Source organism: Nilaparvata lugens, chromosome 11, assembly GCF_014356525.2.
Source record: "Nilaparvata lugens isolate BPH chromosome 11, ASM1435652v1, whole genome shotgun sequence".
In the NCBI taxonomy this organism is placed as follows: Eukaryota; Metazoa; Arthropoda; class Insecta; order Hemiptera; family Delphacidae; genus Nilaparvata; species Nilaparvata lugens.
In genome coordinates, this window is record NC_052514.1 from 35756522 (window position 1) to 35779977 (window position 23456).

A 23456-nucleotide genomic window follows, 5' to 3' on the forward strand; every position below is an offset into this window, starting at 1 on the left:
ATCTATTTGAACTTAATGGCGGAGGATTAAGATATTTAAATTTTATGCTAATTTGAAAGTCGGAAAGAGGATCTGTAAAACTTGAAAAGGAAGAACCAGCACTCGCCAGCCAGATGCCACCATAAGAGGACCCCAAATATTTTAGAGCGAAGTACCTTATTAATAATTTTGTAAAAAATTAAAGTTAAAGTAAATTATTAAATTTCTTAAAAGACTTCGTGATGCTATTGTGAAGCAGAAGTCATTTTCATTTTAATTAAATTTATAACCCCTTGGAGGAGACGATTCCGGCTACCATATTCCCGGACCACATGGAGTTGGATCGACATCGGCGGCTTACAAGAAGATTTTCGACACGTGAGTGATTAAATTTGAATTAGTGATGGGCGCCCTAGTGCTTCGAATTAATCTGATGATCAAAGCTAGCTCGCCGAAAGGGTTATTATAAATTGAGAAATTAATAAGAGTAATACTTGCGCAAGTAAAATTAGTATTAAAGGTATTTAATTGAAAGAAAAATATATAGATCAATATTTTAGAAATTTCTATTTAATCAAAGAAGTACGAAATCTAGGCTATTAAAACATATGCATATAATATTTAATTTTTTGCAATACAATTTGCGATAATTTATCATAGTTCTAATTCACTAGATGAATGGCTCTACCTATTCCGTCAGGTGCCGAATCTTGCACCCTGAGATGAAAATATATATTCGATACAAATAAATCTACTAAATACTAGAGATTTTAATATATATATATATATTTGGATTACTAGTGGCTAATTTATCAAGCTGATCTTAGAGCACATATTTTTGATTGAATTATCCAAGTCGACAAGTATTAGCAAGTGCATGTCGCAGCTACATGCAAAGAATGCATATGATTTTAAGATAAAGGCACATGGTAATGATTCGTGCCATAAATCTAGAATATAAAGTTTAGCCTGTGATATTTTGCTGATATAAAATTATTGTTCTATTTTTATATTATATTTTTTATCGCTCTATATATATTTTTTGCCTCGATTGATCTTTGCATTATTTGTGTAATATATGTATGAAACTTTCATGGTGTGCAATTTATTTTTTATTCCTTAACACTATAGTATAAGTATCATTTATATATATATTTATTATTATTGAATTACAAGATTTATTGGAGAAGCCCATATCTAGGCCTATCAAGATTTTTTAAGACTGAATACTATTAGAAAACCACGACCTAATTATATCAAATCTCATGCTTTACCGACTGATGCCAAGCAGGAGGCTAATCGTTATTTAAATATAAAGAATAACGTGACAGCATGGAAAACATGCAATTGGGTCTTACCAATAAAGGATGCCCAAAACTTTCATATGATGGGTATGATTACAGAAAGGGGTTTCAAAAGGCAAACGGTGATCTTACATGGAGGTGTCTGGATAGATCGTGTAAAGCTCATATGACCACGGATAAACAGGCAAAAAATATAGTGTCTGAGCCAAATGATCACTGTCATCCAGCAAAGGCTCAGGCATTTGATGCTGATGGATCGGCTGTAAATGTAGTCTGCTCAACACCAAGTATTTCATGTAGGGAACATATCTCTAACTATGACTCTCTCACCAAAGGTGAGAGTAATGTGAATTTGTCTATAGTCTCGTTTAATGATAATGAGAAGGGCTGCGGTTGTTTTAGTATGATTGAGAAGCTTACTATAGAAAGAAATAATCTAGTAGTGGAGAATCTGAGGCTTAGGGAACAATGGTGTGCTGCTATTGATAGGTCAATTGTTAACGATCTGCGGATTATGGAGCTTACTGACCGGCCTACAATGAAAGAACCAGCTCGCAGACACTTTTTGAATGCATGGGAAAAAAAATCATTACTGATGATGAAGGGGTAATAGAGAATTGTAACAAACTTCCTTTTGGAATGGACTGGAAAGAATTGCATCTCCTAGTTGAGGAGAATACTTCAATGATGGATCAGATCATCATGTTGGGAGATGAGTTGGAGAGAGCCAAGGGGGTGCTGACGCGGCTGGAGGGCATGAAGAAAGATTTTGAACCACAAACTAGTGGAAAGTATCGGCTCAGACCAAAAAGGGAAGCTAGTATTAGAATATGGTCCGATAGCCATGGAAGAGGCTTGAATAATCTCTTGAGGGAAAAGTTGTCTACTGGTACCAGATGCTATTCACAGGTATTCTCACATATTGCTCCTGGAGCTCCTCTGGAAATTGTAATGGATGAAATGTTGTTGAAAAAGGAGATTGATAGCACTGAACCAGGTGACTATGTTGTATTGGTTGGGGGGTCAAATGGTTTTGATGCAGATGGCTTTTCTCAGGATTATGTTGACCGATTCACTGGGAATTGATGAGAATTGTCAACAGTTATAAAAATGCAAAGCTTATTCTCACAACTATTCCTTATCGATATGACCTGAAGGAGGACTCAATGATTAATGTTACAATCAAAAGGGTGAATCGAGTAATCCGTAATATCCCAGTTTCTTTTCCTGATTACTCAATAAATATTGTGAATTTGTGGACTTACTTCAGGTCTCTACATACTGTTCATGGTTTGCATCTGAATAAAAAAGGGAAATTAAGGTTAGTTGAAGAGTTGTTTGGTATCATCAACAGTTATTCTGTTACTCCTGCTGACATTGATCTATTGCAGCCACATTCTGAGTTGTCTAAGGTTTCCTGCATGGATCGTGGAGTGCAACTTGATCGATCTCAGTCATTTTCATGTGGAGAGGCTTCCATCTGTGATGCAGGCGATTTTTTGGAGGTGAGCACTCAGCGTTTGGGAATAGTCTGACATGTGATGGAGTGAAGGGGTGTGATGAGTCTATTGAGAAGGGGCAGTGGATAGCTTTCTTGTTCCTGAATATACAGGGAGTCTCCAATAAATATGATCTGCTGGAGGATTTTTGTGTGAGAAGTGATTGTTTTGACTTTGTCTGTGTATCTGAGCACTGGCTTGATAAATCTGCCAAAGATCAGTGTATTATTTCCGGTTTTAAATTGGCAGCATTCTATGCTAGAGAGGAAAGAGCCCATGGGGGTACTTTGATTTTATGTGCTGATCATATAGTTTTTCAATCAGTTGACCTTTCTCAATTCTGTGTTGAGAGGCACATGGAGGCATGTGCAGTGCGAGTGCAGTCCCATAAACTTATTATTGTCTCTCTGTACCATACTCCTGATGGTAACCCTAATTTGTTTTTGGAAAAGTTGGAAGAGATTCTTTGCTATCTTAATAAGTGGTGTAAGTATAGGATTGTCCTTGGAGGTGACTTGAATGCCCACTTCGACATCCTGAGGGATCAAAAGACTACTAGAGATTTCATCAACTTACTTCGACAATTTGATTTCTACTGTTGTAACTTTAAACCCACTCGTAATCTGGCTTGTCTTGATAATGTCTTCTCTAATGCTGATTTCAGTGATGTTAAATCCAGGGTTCTTCCTTGCATTTTTTCGGATCATGATGCGGTAAAATTTGAGTTGAGAGATGTATTGGATGGATCTGATGTCAGTCACGATGTGGACAGTTCAGTGAAAGCTTTCAGATCTCTTTCAGCAGAGAATATTGAACATTTCAAATGCTGTTTATCTCGCATTGACTGGAGTTTGGAGTTGAGTTTGTTGGACTGTGATGTTGGCTCCACTCCTTGCTCTCCAGCGGCTGCAGTTTTTCAAACATTTTTTAATACTTTGATGTACCATTTTGATTTAGCATGCCCAAAAAAGTATACAAAAAAGGGTACAATCAGTTGTAAGACAAAGAATCTGAACAAACCTTGGTTTAGTAGGGAGTTAGCTGCACTGCGTTTAAAGGTGATGGCAGCCTATGATTCTTATAAAGTGTTGGGGACTGATTTTGCAAAGTCCGAGTATAAAATATTGAGAGGGAGGTACAAGGAGACAATAAGAATGGAAAAATTGAACCACAATGGCCGGGTCATTGATAGCTCATCTAATAAGTGTAAAGCAGCTTGGACAATTATAAATAAAATGAGGCCTGGGAAAAGTAAACAAAGCATTACCCCAATTCAGCCTGATACTTTTGCACAGTTTTTTAGTAAATATATTGAGGATATAAGAAAGGGGATAAAGCAGAATTCCATCCCATTTCAGGAGTTGCTGAGGAGCTGTCCTGTCTCTGCTAAAAATTTCATTGGAGGCTTATCACACGGGATGATGTGTGCAGAGTGATTAAGAATCTTAAACCCTCAAGATCTAGGGATTTGTATGGTTTCTCTAACTCTCTAATGAAAGAAATCAGTGATTTGGTTGCAGAGCCTTTGGCTTTATGCATTAATGCCTGTTTAAGAGATGGTGTTTTTCCTGATTTTCTCAAGATTGCCCGTGTGTGTCCGGTTTTCAAGAGGGGGAATAGAAAAGATCCAGCAGACTATCGACCTATATCGCTTATCCCTGTTCTGGCTAAAGTGATTGAGAGTTTGGTGGCAGAGCAGTTGAGTTCATTTTTTGAAAGCTCTGGTATCTTCACGCGCTCTCAATATGGTTTTCGGAAGGGAAGGTCCACAGTTGAAGCCATTGACGCACTAGTAACTGACATACTCAATGCATTTGAGAGAAGGGAGTTTGCATGGGGAACCTTCTGTGACCTAAGTCGTGCATTCGACTGTGTTGATCACAAAATATTAATTGAAAAACTTAATTTCTATGGTGTTGAGGGTTCAGTTCTAAATTCATTGGCTCCTACCTTAGTAACAGAAAACAGACTGTTGAAGTTGATGGTAGATGGTCCCCTGTGGTGAATGTTGAATGTGGAGTGCCTCAGGGCTCCATAATGGGACCCCTGCTATTTTTGATAGCCATAAATGACCTACCCAATAATGTAGACAGCAACACTTACATATATGCAGATGACACAACTCTGATTGATTCAGATTCTGATGTGTTGGCTGTTGGTGAGAGAGCTAGAAATTCAACAAAACAGGCTTCAGACTGGTTCTCAGCAAATGGCTTTCTTTTGAACCAATCCAAGACTCAGATGGTTGTCTTCAGTTTAAGACCGTACAGTGGAGACTCCTTGGTGACCAATAAGGCCAAGTTTCTGGGTCTGATTGTGGATAGGGATTTATCATGGGCTCCTCATATTGATGCAGTTCTGGATAGGCTGTCTCGAGTCAACTTTCTGTTGTCGCGTTTAATGTGCTGTGTACCATTTGAATATGTAAAATCCACATATTTTGCACTGTTCCAGTCAGTTATGAGTTATACTTGAATGTTGGGATAGACTTGATAGATATAAATATTAAACACGAGGTGCCGGTTGCACAACAGCCGGTTAAATTTTAATCGTGATTAATTCCACGAGAACCAATCAGAGGTTGGTTCTCGTGAAATTAATCACGGTTAAAATTTAACTGGCTGTTGTGCAACCGGGCCTAAGGAGATTGAATTTGAGTCTAATGCAAACAAAATAATACAAAACCAGTCAGTAAAATAAGTTTAAAACTAACAAGAGTATAAATAACGATTAGAAATCTAAGTACCCTTTTAAAATTGTTCAATCACTCAATTTTTTAATTGTGATTGAACAATTTTAAAAGGGTTCTTAGATTTCTAATTTGTATTTATATTGAAGAGTAGCCCTAAAGAAAAAGACTAACAAGAGTAGTTTGACGGTGGTTCATGAGAAAAACCTAGATTCAATGGCCCATATGAATAAAACCAGAGCAAATGCTCATGAGCAAGAGCATGGAGCATAAGGTTTTGCTCATGAGCAAAAGGTAGAAGCAAAAGCATTTGCTCATCTTTATATGAATAAGCTCTACCTTATACTCTTACCTTATGCTCCTGAACTCTGGAGCAAATGCTCACGTATTTTAAAGATTTTTCATCAGCTGATTCGCTTTTGTAGCCTTACTTTGTTTTTATAGCTCACGGAAGCGCTAAATATGCAAGTAGGGTGCACCGCTTGTGTTTGCGTCGTCTGCTCTGTTTTCTATTTATGAATAGAGTTTTAGGTTAGTTGAGTTTAGAATTTTGAAATAATAGCGTGAAAAAATGTCATCTCTTTTTAATAATCTTCAGCATATTCTTATAATATCAATAGCCTTCTTATAATCGTCTACACTCTCATCTTCTTAAATGCCTATTTCCTATTATGTGATGGCTATCTTTATAACAGGTATCTTTTGTATTTATTCTTTTGTAGGGATAATGGTGATATATATCATGGTTGAATCTAAAAAGAGTTTTATAGTTCTCAACTATTGGTTTTGATCGTATCTGATATGGAAACTATATCATTTTACTATGAGCAAAAGGTGATAAGCTGCTCTAGACTAGACTCACCTTTTTTGAAGCATTTGCTTCAAAAGTTGAGCAAATGCTCTTGTTTATTCATACAATTTTGAGCAAAAGCTTTTACTTTTGAGCAAATGCTCGATCTATTTTTTGATGAGCATGAGCAAAAGGTTTTGCTCACGTTTATTCATAGAAAATGAAGCAAATGCTCCATATTTTAGAAGTATAAGCAAATGCTCAACTTTATCCATATGGCCCAATGTCTTATACAGAGTCATCTATCTAACGTACAGATGGGAATATGAATATTAGAATATGCATTTTAGTAGGAATGACTGTCCTAAAATACCAACCTGGAAGTTTAGTGAGTAGAATATTTTGCAGATAATCATCAAAGAGCTGTATATCACTTTCAGTGCCTCTGGATTGTTGGCGTGTGCCACTGTAAGCTGAACAGTAGCCTGGAAAATAACAAAAAAGGTTTCAAAAACACAAGAATTTTTTCAATTCATCGAAAAAATCACTAACAAGAACAATAGTACCAAGTCTTTATCTTAATGGAAGTACATTTATACTAAAAAGTCGTGAGATTTACATTAGATAGTCAAAATTCCTTATATACTACATTAATAATAATGTAATTGAGAAACCAGAAAAGTCATCTGGGCTAAAGATTCTTTCAAAGTCGAGTTATTTTTCTTGTTATATTATGATTTTCGTTCTCTTTCAATAAATGAGATATTCTATAAGTGCGTGTATTTCTTTCAGACTTTAATACTAAACAGCAAAACTGATTTCTTTTCTTAATTTACTATTATATGAATGTTTCGTATATGACCGTGAGTCTCACTATAGCTGACACTTCATCAAGTACACTCGTGGCCGTGAGTGTACTGCATCTACTAAAAACATACAAAGACATTTATAATGGTGAGGACTCAAGCTGCTGAACCGAATGTTTTTGTAAAGACATCAATTCAACACCTCATACCGTACTTCGTCTTCAAGCTGTCCTAAGGTTATGTATCTTTTCCTTCTCTTCCTCTTCATTTACCTTATTTATTATCTCAATGCATTCTTCTACTCTGTAACAAATACTTTGATCCTTATTCCTTAGCAAAAATAAGCTATGTAGATTCACTTCAGTGAGCATTAGAAAATTGGAAGCAGAGCACTGATGTTATTCATAGGAATCTGACAGTTTAAAGTGTATCAAACAATAGTATCTTCAACAACTCTGCAATTAGCAAAAAACTAACTAAAATCCTACTACAGTCAATGTAATGTTTTCAGAAAGGACATTACAATATAATTTGGACTTACCTCGAATAATTCGGTGAGAGGCTGAGCAAACTTATCAAGCACAAACTTGATTTCCGTCCAGAGTGCTTGGGACTTGAATTCGAACCGGTATCGCTTGAAAATGGAGTGCGCTGTCCTCAGGATACCGTTGATGATATGGAAGTCACCTGGGGAAAAAGTTTTCTAATTGATTTACAATAAAATATTAAATTAAGATTTATTTACAATACTTCTACTAAACAATACTATCTAGGCTACCTTTTTACAGCACTTATCACGTACTTCAATGATACAAATAATTATCAAGACAATCAATCAAGACATGCAATAGTTCAGTGGAATTTCCAGAGGTGTTTCTGATCGTTTGGGCCTTTTCTTTGAAAATTTCAAGATTTTGTAATGGAGATAATTATCTGTAATAACATGTAAAAACATGTCTGTAAAAACATCTGTAAATTATCTGTAAAAACATGTATGTAAATACATGAGACAAGCGACCGAGAAAGAGCGTCATGGAGACATGGTAATAATTATTAATCATTTATAAACTTTTGGACTAATGGAAATAACTAACTGTAATATGTGAATACATATTGCTGACATCTGCTTTGTCTGCAGATAGACAAGGATATCAACACCAATGCTAATCAAATACTGCCATTATAATGTGGACCTCACTATAGGAAGATGATACAAGGATGATACCAAGATCACTTCAAAATGATACAGGATTATCACACATGATACAGTATCATCAAATATGATACAGTATCATCACACATGATACAGTATAAACTGAGCTTGATACATAACACAATAGATTGATACATAACTTATAAAATGCATTATGAAATTATTGAAACATATAATTTCTTGCTTGATGAAATATAATTGATTATTTTAAACGAGAATGAACAGTTAAAATTACATCAACCAGCTACCGTCTATAAAAGGCATTGACAAGGAAACTTTGGCAGAGGTAGGAAAGGATATTGCTATCTGCTCTGTCTGCAGATAGACAAGGATAGCTATAGTGAGGTCCACGTTATGATAGCAGTGGGGAAAGATAGGAGAACAACGTTGCCGATCCTCTGTCTTGTCAATGCCTTCTATAGACGGTAGCTGATTGATGTAATATTAACTGTTCATTCTCGTTTAAAATAATCAATTTTATTTCATCAAGCAAGAAATTATAGCCTATGTTTCAATAATTGAGATGAAATATTTTGTTAATTATTGATTCTACATTGTTAGAAGACGATCTGGCAACAGAGCAAAGCGACAGAGAGATAGCGCTATCAGCTTTGTTGAATGATAGACAAGGATAGCAATAGCATTGCTAATCAAACACTGTCATTATAACATGAGCCTCACTATAGGAAAGGATATTGCTATCTGATTTGTCTAATGATAGACAAGGATAGCAACACCAATGTTAATCAAATACTGTCATTATAACGTGGACCTCTCTATACAACAAATTGTGTCGAGCAGTTTACCCAAAGTGAACTTGCTGTCTAGCCTAGTTCTCAATCCATCATGTAACTAACTTGACCATTTCTTGAAATATCCATATAAAATCGTTATTTACTCAAATACCGTTGAAGGGAGTGTATCAGTTCGTCAAGTGCCTATTTTGACCATTTCTTGGAAAATTCACATCAAAATTAATGTAAGGCTGGCCACTAACCGTAGAAAATAAATATTAGAAACAAACTTGCTTGCTCAAATACTGCCATTATAACGTGGACCTCACTATAGAACAAAGAGTGTCGAACAGTTTACCTAAAGCGAACTTGCTGAAACAAAGAGTGTCTGACTACCTTACCTGAAGCGAACTTGCTGACCATATCGTCGATGAGATTGGTCCACTGGTCAGGGAAGTCGTGTTTGCCGATAATGGCAATGGCGTCGCTCAGCTGCCGTTGGATGCTCTCCGGCGCCGATAGCATCATGTCAAGGATGGTCGCCTTGATCAGCTGACGATCGTCCCCGTGGATGCGGTCTGTGCCGCCATTTTTCAGGACGAGGAAAATGGCGGCACAGACCGCATCCACGGGGACGATCGTCAGCTGATCAAGGCGACCATCCTTGACATGATGCTATCGGCGCCGGAGAGCATCCAACGGCAGCTGAGCGACGCCATTGCCATTATCGGCAAACACGACTTCCCTGACCAGTGGACCAATCTCATCGACGATATGGTCAGCAAGTTCGCTTCAGGTAAGGTAGTCAGACACTCTTTGTTTCAGCAAGTTCGCTTTAGGTAAACTGTTCGACACTCTTTGTTCTATAGTGAGGTCCACGTTATAATGGCAGTATTTGAGCAAGCAAGTTTGTTTCTAATATTTATTTTCTACGGTTAGTGGCCAGCCTTACATTAATTTTGATGTGAATTTTCCAAGAAATGGTCAAAATAGGCACTTGACGAACTGATACACTCCCTTCAACGGTATTTGAGTAAATAACGATTTTATATGGATATTTCAAGAAATGGTCAAGTTAGTTACATGATGGATTGAGAACTAGGCTAGACAGCAAGTTCACTTTGGGTAAACTGCTCGACACAATTTGTTGTATAGAGAGGTCCACGTTATAATGACAGTATTTGATTAACATTGGTGTTGCTATCCTTGTCTATCATTAGACAAATCAGATAGCAATATCCTTTCCTATAGTGAGGCTCATGTTATAATGACAGTGTTTGATTAGCAATGCTATTGCTATCCTTGTCTATCATTCAACAAAGCTGATAGCGCTATCTCTCTGTCGCTTTGCTCTGTTGCCAGATCGTCTTCTAACAATGTAGAATCAATAATTAACAAAATATTTCATCTCAATTATTGAAACATATAATTTCTTGCTTGATGAAATAAAATTGATTATTTTAAACGAGAATGAACAGTTAATATTACATCAATCAGCTACCGTCTATAGAAGGCATTGACAAGACAGAGGATCTTCAATGTTTGTTGTTTATTTTTTCTTTGAAATCTATATATATATAAAATCGAAATGGCACTCACTCACTCACTGACTGACTGACTCACTCACTCACTCGCAGAACTGAAAATCTACCGGACCAAAAACGTTCAAATTTGGTAGGTATGTTCAGTCGGCCCTTTAGAGGCGCACTAAGAAATCTTTTGGCAATATTTTAACTCTAAGGGTGGTTTTTAAGGGTTTAAAGTTCGTCTTTTAGCATGTATATTCTTCTTATTCCAATCTCTTAATTATAATTGAAAAATGTCCATACTATATGTTAATATAGAACTATAATCTAGAGAGAGTACTTCTTCGAAACAGTTTTTAACTGGTAACTGAATTAATAATTTTGTCAGGTTTTGTCAGCCCTCTGATCTAATATTTTACGGGGGTCCAGGGGGTCGGAGCCCCCTGGCTAGACGTATATGGCGAGCGAAGCGAGCCTGACTGCTAGTAGAATATATTCTTGGTACATTGGAAAAATTCAAACTGAGGAAAAGTTGTTTATAACCACGGTATATAGAAGAAAACGGTAGGTGTCACGCGCATGTTTGTGCTAAATTTCCGGTGGAGCTGACGTCATTTTTAATCCAATCATCTGTTTTTAACAATTAAGTTTCATAAATTGCCAATAGGTGTTGAAAACCTCGGTTGGTGGCGATGACGTAATCTAGCTGGCTGGCCACTGCGCATACATTTTATGACCCCTACCGTTTTCATCTAAATACCGTGTTTGTAACGATTCCCAGATGACAGCTTGTCTGTCCAACATTTGTGTGTTCACACATGTTCAACACACTTGTCCTGTCGTTAGACACAACGTCGTAACGATACTTGCTACACTATAGTTAAACTTGATACAACTTTTGACAGTGCCAAAGCTGTCATTAAAAATACCTCTAATCGATGAAGGCTCTTTCCGATGAACTACCTTGACAACAAGAAGTTCCAAGTTTCAAGATTTGTTGTTTGCAGTTTTTAGTTTCAAAACTGACTTATCAGCTTACAAAGCAACACCCTGGGAGAAATACTGTTGTATACCTTGACAACAAGGAGTTCCAAGTTTCAAGATTTGTTGTTTGCAGTTTCTAGTTTTAAGACTTATCAGCTTACAAAGAAACACCCTGAGAGAAATACTGTTGTATTTCAACGTTTAATAATGTGAACTTATATGCTAACAGTAGCTTACCGTGCTCCAATTGCGTTTGATAAAGTTTTTGAAGGCTACTGCTCCTGATATCCTGATGGTGATATCTATTTCCGGTTTGTTTATGAGATGCAAAAGCAGTATGGGGTAGTTTTTGTTCACTTCAACCGACTCCAGAAACTTTTCAGCTGCAAATAAAAATATAGATTTATTTCAAAATGTATAGTAAAAATTGATAAAAAGTAAAATAGAATCGTAACTTACCTACTTAATTATTAAAACAAAGCTCTCTGTGAATATCGCTACACTAATTTTGAAAATAAGTTTTGAAAGCTATAATATTTAGTAGTATGTAGTATTTTGTATGGCTTTTTGTTAATGACGAAACTCCTTGCGGTAAGTTTCCCGAATACATAATTTAAGACTTCAATGGGTCTAACAACTGTGTACGTTTGCCCAGACCGACTAAAAAGAAAGAATTTGAGATTTAAATTTCTCACAACTTACCTGGTCTCCGGATATCAATTTGTGGGTTGAGTGTTTTTTGAAGATAGTCTGACAAGGTTCTGAGATTCTCATCAGATAACTCCATTCCGATGTTTTAAAATAATACCCAATACCTGCAAATAGCAAAGATTATATCAAATTGTACAAGATTACAACAAGAATATCATTGATGTAACAAAATGTATTCTTGCATTAAAAATATAGCTATTCAACAATAAGATAGGATCTTGAAGAGAGATATTGAAATTATTTTAAGTTTTGATTAAAAAATAACGGATATAAAATGTACGTTGAGCTTTTAGGTTATGAGACAATGCTGTCCAGGTAAAACTACCATTTTTCCAGAACTCAATAACTGGAGACTAATTAATATGATAACTGAGATTGCAAGTAGGAAACAGCATGATTAACTTACTTTTTCAAATTCGAAATAAAAGCTAAATCACATAGAATAAATGTCGCCGAAAACAGAATAATTGCAAAACCGCGGCACGACAAATTTAAAAAAGAGATGATGAGATGATTCTCTCTCACTTGCTCATCTCAACGAGAAGAGCTATGAGCTGCTAGATATTAGAGGTGTGAAATTAACTTAGGGCTCCTATACTTGGTGTGCTACATGTACGTACATTACGTCATCACTTGTATCCATATCTCAATGTCAAAGTAATGGTGTTATTACTTTCTCAAATAATAATCACCTGTGTTCTGACATGAAACTCACACCAAAACCTGAAGTTTTAAGACGTTTTAGTTTGAATATCTTGAACCATGAGGAATGTTTCTATTTACGTGTACGCTGCTGATGACTGAGAAAAGATACCATTGATTCTCATGGAAGTGTTCACCCATTGATAGGCTGTATTTTTTCTCAGTGATCGGTTGCAGTTCACCTGGTTGAAAGCCCTATTATTAGTTATGATTGTTGAGTATTGGGTTGGCAAGCTTGACTTGCAGTGGAAAGGTAATAAAAGTGTTAGCTCTGTATTTTGAAGTAATTTAACAAGTTTATTTGTTTTGATGCTTGAAATTTTTCAGCTCAGTGAATGTGAAAGTGAATATTTCATGTTAAAAGTTTTATTAAAGGCGATCTTACGTGAGTACAAGTTATTACAAAGAAACTAAAGTTGTCGTCTAACCAAGATTCTGATTTTCGAGTACAATTAGAACAAGCATCAAGCTGTTATTTATCTTATCGCTGTCTTAGTGTGCTAGTAGTGGTGTGTAAATTCCGTATAATCGTCCTCAGCGTAGTAGTATTGGCCGGTTGGACATTTTGAATCGAACAGGGGTACCAACTTATTTAATCGGCATTGTATCAAGGAGTGCTCTGTATCAGAGCTTGCTCAAAGTTGCCAATTTATAGGAGCAGTCTGTCTGTAGTGAAAACATTATATAGGAAATAGTATGACCTATTACATCTGGTTGACAAGATTGATTCAACCGGCAATTATTATTATTTCGGGAAGAAGGTCAATGGGACAGATTAACAACTGTCAAAAAGCTGAACTATCTGTCTCTTTTCTACAGCTCCTCGTACCTACTGTTTAGTAATTATAAAAACAAAAACATTTATTTGGAAAGCGCAGTTCGAAATTTGAAAAGTCTCTCCTATTCTTTTTCTCCCTCTGGCTCGTATCCCTTCTCATCAGGAGCTTCCAATTTCTCTCCAGGGCCACGATTGCTCTCGTTGGCGTTTCCCAGGTTTTCCTTTGTTACCTTTCCTTTGAGACACATTTTATCAACGCTTTGCTTATTATTATTATTATTATTGTTAATGGCCGTATTTGTGGAAGTATTAATTAAGTTTTGTTCAAGGGGGTAATTAGTGGATCTTTACGAAATAACTAAATACTGAAAATGGAAGGAAAATTAGATGAGATTCTTCAAAAGTTAAATAAACTAGACTGTCTGGAGACGAAAATTGATGAAATCAATAGAAAGTTCAATGATGAACTGGAAACCCTAAAGCAAGAAGTAGAACTACTGAAAACGCAAATAAAAACGGAAAGAGAATGGAAACAGAACTCAGATAGAAATAGAAACTTGATCATTTTTGGCCTGAAAGATAGAGGCAATTACTGGAAACTACGAGAAGAAATAATAGGAATATTTTCATACATTGGCGTCGATATTAGAAATCAGGATATCGATAACTTGAGAAAATTGAATCCTACTGAAAAGGATGGACCAATTAGAGCACAGTTGACTTCAACGTTTACTAGGAACGACGTTTTGAGGAAGAAATACAAGTTGTCAAGAGAAGAAAGGTTTAACCACATCAAAATAAGGGAAGACCTTGACATGGAAACGCGCATCATCAGAAAGGAATTATTCCCATTTCTTATGGAATACAAGAAACGAGGTAAACAGGTCCTAATGAAAAAAGATAAATTAATGATTGACGGTGAGCTCTACAACCTGGATAGCTTAAAAGAAGCATATAATAAGGAAAAAGAAAAAAAAAGGCCAAGGAGTGAGGGAAGCTCTCCCACAACAGGAGGCGACGGTGACGCAAGCACCCAAAACACAAATACGGAACGACTCGTGAAGAAAAAGAACTTGAATACAATGGAAACATATATAAAGAGAATTGGAAGAGAGCAGGGTGGTGTGGAAGAGCCTTCACAACCACAGTAGCAACCACGGCGTGGAGTTAGAATAGCAAGAACGGAAAATGAAAGGAAACCAACTGATAAAGACTTCGGAAAGGATGGAAGATCGGCGAAGAGAAAAAATCAAGATAATATCATTATACTCACATATAATTGTAGATCTCTTAGGGAGAACTGGAGAGTGGAACAGCTGGTGGAAGAGGTCAAAAATGTAGAATGGGATATAATAGGACTTGCGGAAGTAAGGAGAGACGGAGAACAATGTTTGAGCCTGGATGATGATAATATTGTTCTGTACGTGAATGGCAATGGTCCAACAGGAGGAACAGGTTTTCTAATAAACAATGCGACAAAAAAGAAAATCATAAGCTTCAAGCAACATACTCACAGAATATCGACAATAATTTGGAAACTCAAAGAAGGAATGGGTAGAATTAAAATAATACAAGTCTATGCACCAACATCAAATTCAACTGATGAGGAAATTGAAGAACTATATGAAGAACTGAATGATGCCTTAGGAAAGGATATATGTAGGTACAATATAATAATGGGAGATATGAATGCAAAAATTGGCAAGAACAACGGTGAAAAATGTGTTGGAAACTACGGATTTGGTGAAAGAAATGAAAGAGGAGATAGGCTTGTTGAATTTGTTGAAGGGAAAAATATGTATTTGATGAACTCCTTCTTCCAGAAAAATGAAACAAGAAAGTGGACTTGGATGAGTCCGGATGGAGAAACAAAAAATGAGATTGACTTCTTCATAACAGACAAAAAACTCATTGTACAAGATGTGGACGTAGAGAATGATGTTAACATAGGAAGTGACCATAGACCAATTAAGATGATTATAAAAATAGAAGAGAGAAGAAGATTCAACAAAAAAGTCCGCACGAGACTGAGTTCAGAAGCACTAAAAATGAAATCATTTGAAGAGAAATTGGAAGAAAACCTAGCTCATGGAATGAATACTGAATGCTCCGATATGGAAGACATATCAAGTAAACTATCTGCTATTATTAAAAGTACAAGTGATACCTTGAACGACAGAGAAGGAAACAGAAGACGTTCAACTCCAAGAGAGATAATCAGACTTTTGGCAAAAAGGAGAAGACTGAAAACGTCTGATAGGGATAGAATTGAATTCACTGAAATTTCCAAATTAATAAGGCGAAAATGGAAAGAATGGACAGCGCTCAAGAAAACTGAAGAATTAGAAGACACAATTAAATCAAGAGGAAGTATTAAACAAACATTGAGAAGACAACAGCTAGGCACCAATATAATGATCTCGATGAAAAATGAGACTGGCGAGGAAGAGAGAGAAGTGGAAGGTATTCTCAGGACAATCTGTAACTTCTATGAAAAATTATATAGTATACAGGGGCCTGAAACAGACACATCAGCAGAGTGCAGTGGAAGGAGAGAGGAACAGCTGGATGCAGGTCAAGTAGAAAATAGCCTTCCAATCCTGGAAAGTGAAGTGGAGAGAGTAATAAGCAAATTAAAAGAAGGAAAAGCGGGAGGACCGGACAGAGTTACAAATGAAGAAATAAAAGCGGGAGGAAGAGCTGTAACCAGTATACTAGTCAAGTTGTTTAATATATGTCTAAAAAATAGAAAAGTTCCTGATTTATGGTTGAAGGCTAACCTAATACTACTGTATAAAAAGGGAGACAGAAAAGAAGTAAAGAACTATCGCCCAATAAGTCTCCTCTGTACAATTTACAAAGTCTTCATTGCAATAATAACATACAGAATAGGAAGAAATTTAGATGCCGCAACACAGAACGATCAGACCGGATTCAAGAAAAATTTCTCTACACTAGACAATATCTTAGTACTGCTGGAATTGATACGAAAGGCGAGGGAATACAATTTCCAAATGGTCCTACTATTCATCGACTTTGAAAAAGCATTCGATAGTGTAACAACCAACGCTATTATGAATACGTTAGCTGGACTTGGTGTTGAAGATGAATATTTACAAATTTTTAAATATATATATGAGAATATGAAATTAGAATGTTCAGTAAGAGGAGAGAGTAAAGAGATACGTGTGAAAAGAGGATTAAGACAAGGTGATGTGCCATCTGCAAAAATATTTAATGCCGTTTTAGAAACAACCTTCAAAAATTTAGACTGGCAAGATAGAGGCATAGATATCAATGGGGAGAGGTTGAACTGCTTGAAATTTGCCGATGATATTGTTCTTATAGGAAGAAGTGCAAGTGAAGTTAAGGATATGTTAAAGGAGATGATGGAAGAAACAAAACAAATAGGCCTTAAAGTAAATTTTGAAAAATCAAAGGTTATGAGTTTCAATTGTCAAGCAGATGAAGTAATTGATTTGAACCAAGGAAGAATTATCGAAAATGTCAACAGCTTCATATATTTAGGGCAAAGAATTGGAAAAGACGGTCAATGGGGAGAAATCACAAGAAGAATTGCGTTGGGATGGTCAATGTTTAAAAGATTTAATCACCTTTTCCGCTCCACGGTTATTATGGAAAATAAGCGAAAATTACTTCAGATGTGTATAATCCCAGTTATGTTGTATGGCTGTGAAACATGGACTCTCACAGGAAAAATTATCAGGAAAATGAGAACTAGTATGAGAGCAATGCTAAGGATCATGTTGGGAGTTACTAAAAGAGATAAAAAGACGAAAATATGGATATCCAAAGAGACAATGGTTGAGGACATAGGACGGTTGATAGTAGAAAGAAAATGGAACTGGGCAGGACATATCGCGAGAACAAAAGACAACAGATGGACAAAGAAGATAATAGACTGGTATCCACGAACACTGAAGAGAAGCAGAGGACGACCAACCAACAGATGGGACGAGGAATTTAGGAGAGTCTGCGGTGGAGCAACATGGCAGAGGGTAGCACAGGAGAGGACGGAATGGGAGAGGATGAAGAAGGTGTACGGCGGTGTTTGGCTATACAAAGACTAAATTTCAAAAGTGAATGCTATTTATCATGTTCATATTTCATTTGGTGCCAACCAAAGAAGTAACCTCAGCGGAAGCTGATTTGCAACCATGAAAATTTTATTTTATTTTTACTATGTACCAATAGGTAAATACTGTAAAAGTTGCAATAAAAGGTTTATTTATTTGTTGAGTATTGGTATAATCATGGATATACAAATATCCAAAGTCGTAATCATGGTAATGATAATGGTAATGGTAATGATAATCATGGTAATCATCGTACAATAAGCTCTTATCAAATATATTATCCTATATTGAACTAGAAATCATTACCTTGAATGATTAAATATCTATTACAATCATAATGATAGATTCATATCATAATACTTACTTACTTATACTCACTTGTTACTTGTCTTGACTTCTCTGCAGTCTGGTGACCGGGGAAACGTCAGATATCGTCCCTTTGATGGTGTTTTGCATCAGTCATGGTTCCCAGTTCGTCCCGTATAGTGACTGTAGGTATGCTCCTGCACATACTCCATTGAGGTGTACTACGGTCTCTCTTCATGTAACCTTGGCAAAGAGAGTGTCTTCCTCAGTCTCAGTATTCTTCAGTGTATATGGCAGTTTGTTGAAAAAGAAGGCTCCTGTGTAACCTGGAGGGTCCTTATGACTCTGGAGTTATCATTAATGACTGTTAAGATTTCAAAATGTTTATGTTTGACTGTATGCTTTTTCACTCAATCCAATGTTTTGACAATAAAACTTCAATTATTGAGTAGTTTCCTGGTCCATAGAATTGACTCATCCCTCTGTCTTCTCAGAAGCAACCAGGAAAGCAACCTGATATGTGCTGAGGAAAGACTCAAATGTTCAAGTCCTGAATAATGAAGAAAACACTTGTTCCTTGGACTGTTATATCAGGATTAGAACATGAATAGAGTGCTCAGTAGTTTTCCAGAGGTATTTTTTGAAGATATGTAAAGTTCCAAATTTGAGAATTCCATTAAACATTTTCATGTACAATGAATATTGCATAAGGGTAAAGTAAATAGATTAAAAAAAACACATAAATACAACCAAGCAGCAGGCAAATGCGCTATTGCAAGAAGTAGCTACTTCCAGTTGCTGTGTCATCAAGATAGATAAAACCAAGTCCTTGGATGGACAGTCAGAACGTGAAAAAGTTACAGAAAGTAAATAGATTAAAAAAAACACATAAATACAACCAAGCAGCAGGCAAATGCGCTATTGCGAGAAGTAGCTACTTCCAGTTGCTGTGTCACATCCAGAAAATTCCCTTAAGGAGTAAAAGGGACTATCATGCAGAATCGTCTTCAGTCTCCTCCTCAAAACTGCCTCAGGCGGAAATGGGCAGCTTGTTGAGGATCCTCACCGGCTGGTAGGCCAAGCTGCTCTGAGTCATCCCCAATATCCTTTTTACTTCGGTGGCACCACCTCACAGGGTCATACCATGATCCATCATGCTATGGAAGAAGGTGAAGTAGCACATGTGATGATGGGCCCTCGGGATGCACCCTCTTAGACTCCTCAGCAGGAACAGCACTTTGTTGAGCCTGCAACAGACACCCTGAATGTGATCTCCCCAAGCAAGCTTACTATCCATTGTAAAGCCCAAGAGCTTCACCGAAGGGAAGTTGTAATGATCATCATTCCGAGGCTGAATGCAATGGACTGGGTCTTCTCACTGTAAGGCAGAAATCTTATGGAGGGTGACAATTATTTTTTTATTCATTCATAAATGGAGACAACGGGGGTCACCCCAAATCTGTCTCCTTTACATATTTGTACAAAACAATATTGAGATTAAAAAAAAAGGAAAAAATAGTTACAATATTATTGATAATAATAAGAAAAATATTAATAGGAGAATTAATGTATAAGAAAAAGAAGAAAATGAGAAAGAAAATACAATGAGTACAAAATTTGTAATCTAGTTGAAAAAGAGAGAAAAAAACTTGATAAATGCAAAATTGAAAAAATAACGATTGAATCACAATATGATCAGAGCTTCTTATATAAATAGTAACAAAATACCGTACCTCTTGCACCAAACCATGTGCACAGCCACACCCATGGAAGATATTGTTGACATCCACCTAAACCATACTAGCGTATAAAATTTTGCAGAATCTAGCATGAGAAAACCAGAAGACATATAGTTGCCCCGTTAAATTATTGTAAATTCTCTGCATTCTATTCAGGGGAGAGTGATAGTTTCTTAGAGTTCTGGAGAGGGGAATCATGAATGAAAAATCAGAACGTCGAACCACAGGTGATACATATATATTCAACTTAGATAGTAGATGTGGTGCATCTATTTCATTATTCAGGAGACCAAAGAGGAAAATGAGTGCTCTGACATCACGCCTTACTTTTAAAGATTTAATGTGAAATAAATTTCTCAGTGACTCAGTTGGAAAATCTAACAGACAATAGTAATTGAATTTCTTGTAAAACATGAATCTCAAAAATTTATTTTGCAATCGCTCCAGTACACTAACTCTGTCTGCATGATATGGGCTCCATATCTCTGAAGCATATTCTAGCAGACTTCTCACAAGTGACTTGTAAATTAATATCAGAGGCAAGACATCATTAAAGGGTGAGCAGGTTCTCAGAATAAAACCCATTTGCTGATTTGCCCTAGTAGCTATCCAATCAATGTGTGTATTGAAAGAAAAATCAGAAGCAAATTGAACTCCAAGGTCCTTGAAGTATCTTACCTGCTCCAATGGTCTGTCACTCATATGATACACATTTATTTGAGGGTTGAGTTGACAATTGAAACTCATGAATTTACATTTTGAAACATTCAACCTGAGTCCATTAGTCCACACCAATGAAAAAAATTATTGATATCACCCTGTAAATAAAATGTATCATCAACATTCTTGATCTCCTTGAACAATTTCACATCGTCTGCATAAAGGAGACAGGAAGAATTCTTTATAACTGATGGAACGTCATTTATGTACAGGAGAAATAAGAGAGGCCCAAAGTTGGAGCCCTGAGGTACTCCCGATGAACATGTGAATGATTTTGATTTAAAATTGAGAATTTTAACAAATTGCATCCTGGACTGTATACAACTCTGCAGAAGATTGACAAGGCTATCACTGAAACCCATCAGTCCAAGCTTTATCAACAATAGCCTATGGCTGATAGTGTCAAAAGCCTTGGACAAATCGGTATAAACAACATCTACACGACCTCCATTGTCCAGTACCTGGGATACTTCATCACTGAAGTCATAAGATTAGTCACTGTTGAGCGACATGGTAAAAAGCCATGCTGCTCCTCTGCTATGACACTCCTGACCTGCATAAATATATTCGAATGTAGTATTTTTTCAAAAATTTTTGAGAAACAATTCAAAATTGAAATTGGCCTATAATTCATTATATCGGTTCTTTTACCAGATTTGAAAACAGGAGTAATTCTTGCAGTTTTCCACTTCTGGGGAAATTTACCAGTTTTCACAGCTAAATTCATGATGAACTTCAAAGGCATTATAAGTACTTCTGCGCAGCCCTTGACAATGAAAGTTGGTATAGCATCAGGGCCCTCAGAGCACCCAGACCTTAGAGCTCTTATTGCAGTTAGAACCTCATTGGTAGAGATTACCCCAATTTTAACATCTAACACTGGCATCCCAGATGTCTCCGGTCTCTCCTCTTGCTCACCAGGGGTGTTAGGTGTATCAGCCTCATATACAGACTGAAAATATTCTGCAAACCCCTCAACAACGTCACAACCACTGTAGAACCGCCCATTGAATGTCATTGATGACTCTACAAAAGATGTTTTTCTCTTGGAATTAACATAATTTCAAAAGTTTTTAACATTGTTTGTTATGCCCGCCTGAATCCCTGCAATATAGTTGTCATGTGCAATGGTGATTCTAGCTTTAAGAGATGTACGCAAAGTCTTGAATAGGTTATCATGGAGAATTTCGCCTTTTCCTTGCACATTTATTTTTAATTTTTAAATCAGAAATTATATCATTAGTGAACCATGGAGGGTACTTATTACTTTTTCTCTCAATCCTCACTTTTGGAATACATTCATCTAAGCAAAGGTAAAGTTTTCTATAAAATTCATCAATGAGCATGGGATCATCATTCTTAACAACATTTACAGGAAAATTACTTAAAACAAGGTCAAGTGTCCTACCAAGTTCATTTACTACAGAATTGAAAGAATTAAGATCATAAAAAGATATCAAGCTATTTAGTATTCTTACTTTAATTGAACCAGCTGCAAAATCATATTCATTGGAAGTGATTTCAGGAAAATTAAAATTTCCAATTATCATGAGCCTACCGTCAAGCACACTACTAAATGACTCGACATATTCTGCATATTGTAGGAAAATATTTGATTGGGTTGATGGGGGAAAATAAAACGTGCTAATGTAACAGAAATTATCATCCAACTTGACTTTAATTGCAACGGAATCATAATGTGTACTATCTCTAGACAATTCATCGCATAATTCAGGGTGTAAAGATCTTTTGACTGCAATCAGCACCCCACCCCCTCTCTGACCCCCACCCCTGTCACTCCGATAAACAGAATAGCGCTCATCGAAGAGTTCCGAGCTTACCATACCACTATGCAGCCAAGTTTCAGTCAACACAATTACATCATAGTCGGTGCTCAGTAAGGATGTGTGAAAGTGCAATGATTTGGTACGAAGTCCTCTAACATTCTGATAATAAATAGAATAATGAGAATTTGAAGACATACAAAAGAAAAAATAAAAAAGAGAAAGAAGAAAATATGAAAAGTTTTAGATAAGATAATTTGTCAGATATCAATCTAATGATATCTTATATCCATAGTAAAATGTCAGTTCTAGCCACTCACAATCAATAAATTGATAACACGGACAATCAGAAAAATATAAGATCCGAAATTCAAAGTTAATCTATCGCACTTTTTTTATGTATTTTAACACGACATGCAGTCAAAATATATAGTCATATTATATATATAATATATATATCAAAATATATGTGTTAAAATACATAGAAAAAAGTGTGTTATACAAAGCAGCTCGGAATGGATCAAGAAATCATCACCTTTAATCTATCGTTTATCAGTATTCCATAGATATATGTATTTTAACACATTTTTATGTATTTTAACACGACATGCAGTCAAAATATATAGTCATATATATATATAATATATATATCAAAATATATGTGTTAAAATACATAGAAAAAAGTGTGTTTATACAAAGCAGCTCGGAATGGATCAAGAAATCATCACCTTTAATCTATCGTTTATCAGTATTCCATAGATATAAGCTTAGATGATTTTTAACTAGCAGCTTTCTGCAATATTCATTCTCAATGAAAGACTGCTCAAAACAGATATTATGTAAAATAGGGATATTAAAACTTAAGCCCGGTTGCACAAAAGCAGCTTAAATTTTAACCGTGATTAATTTCACAGTAACCAATCAGAGAATGGCTTTTGATAAAGCGGCTTCTCTGATTAGTTCTCATAGAATTAAACATGATTAAAATTCAAACAGCTTTTGCCTAGCCAGCACTAAGTCTCTACAAACACTATTCATAGAGCACTTTGATATTATTAGAGCCCTATTACATTGAGAGAGCCCCACTATTGTATT

The 23456-nt window shown here is 36.1% G+C and overlaps 1 protein-coding gene across 1 annotated transcript in view; it reads right to left on the minus strand.

Moving 5' to 3' along the window:
* Positions 1-12764, minus strand: part of LOC111054938 (exportin-2) — a 92971-nt gene extending 80207 nt beyond the window's left edge. The window contains 6 exon segments of the mRNA XM_039437290.1: positions 6639-6746; positions 7609-7754; positions 9416-9612; positions 11766-11907; positions 12227-12339; positions 12642-12764. Of these exon segments, the coding sequence (XP_039293224.1) occupies positions 6639-6746; positions 7609-7754; positions 9416-9612; positions 11766-11907; positions 12227-12311 (678 nt within the window). The 5' untranslated portion in view covers positions 12312-12339; positions 12642-12764.
* Positions 12765-23456: the final 10692 nt, after the last annotated feature.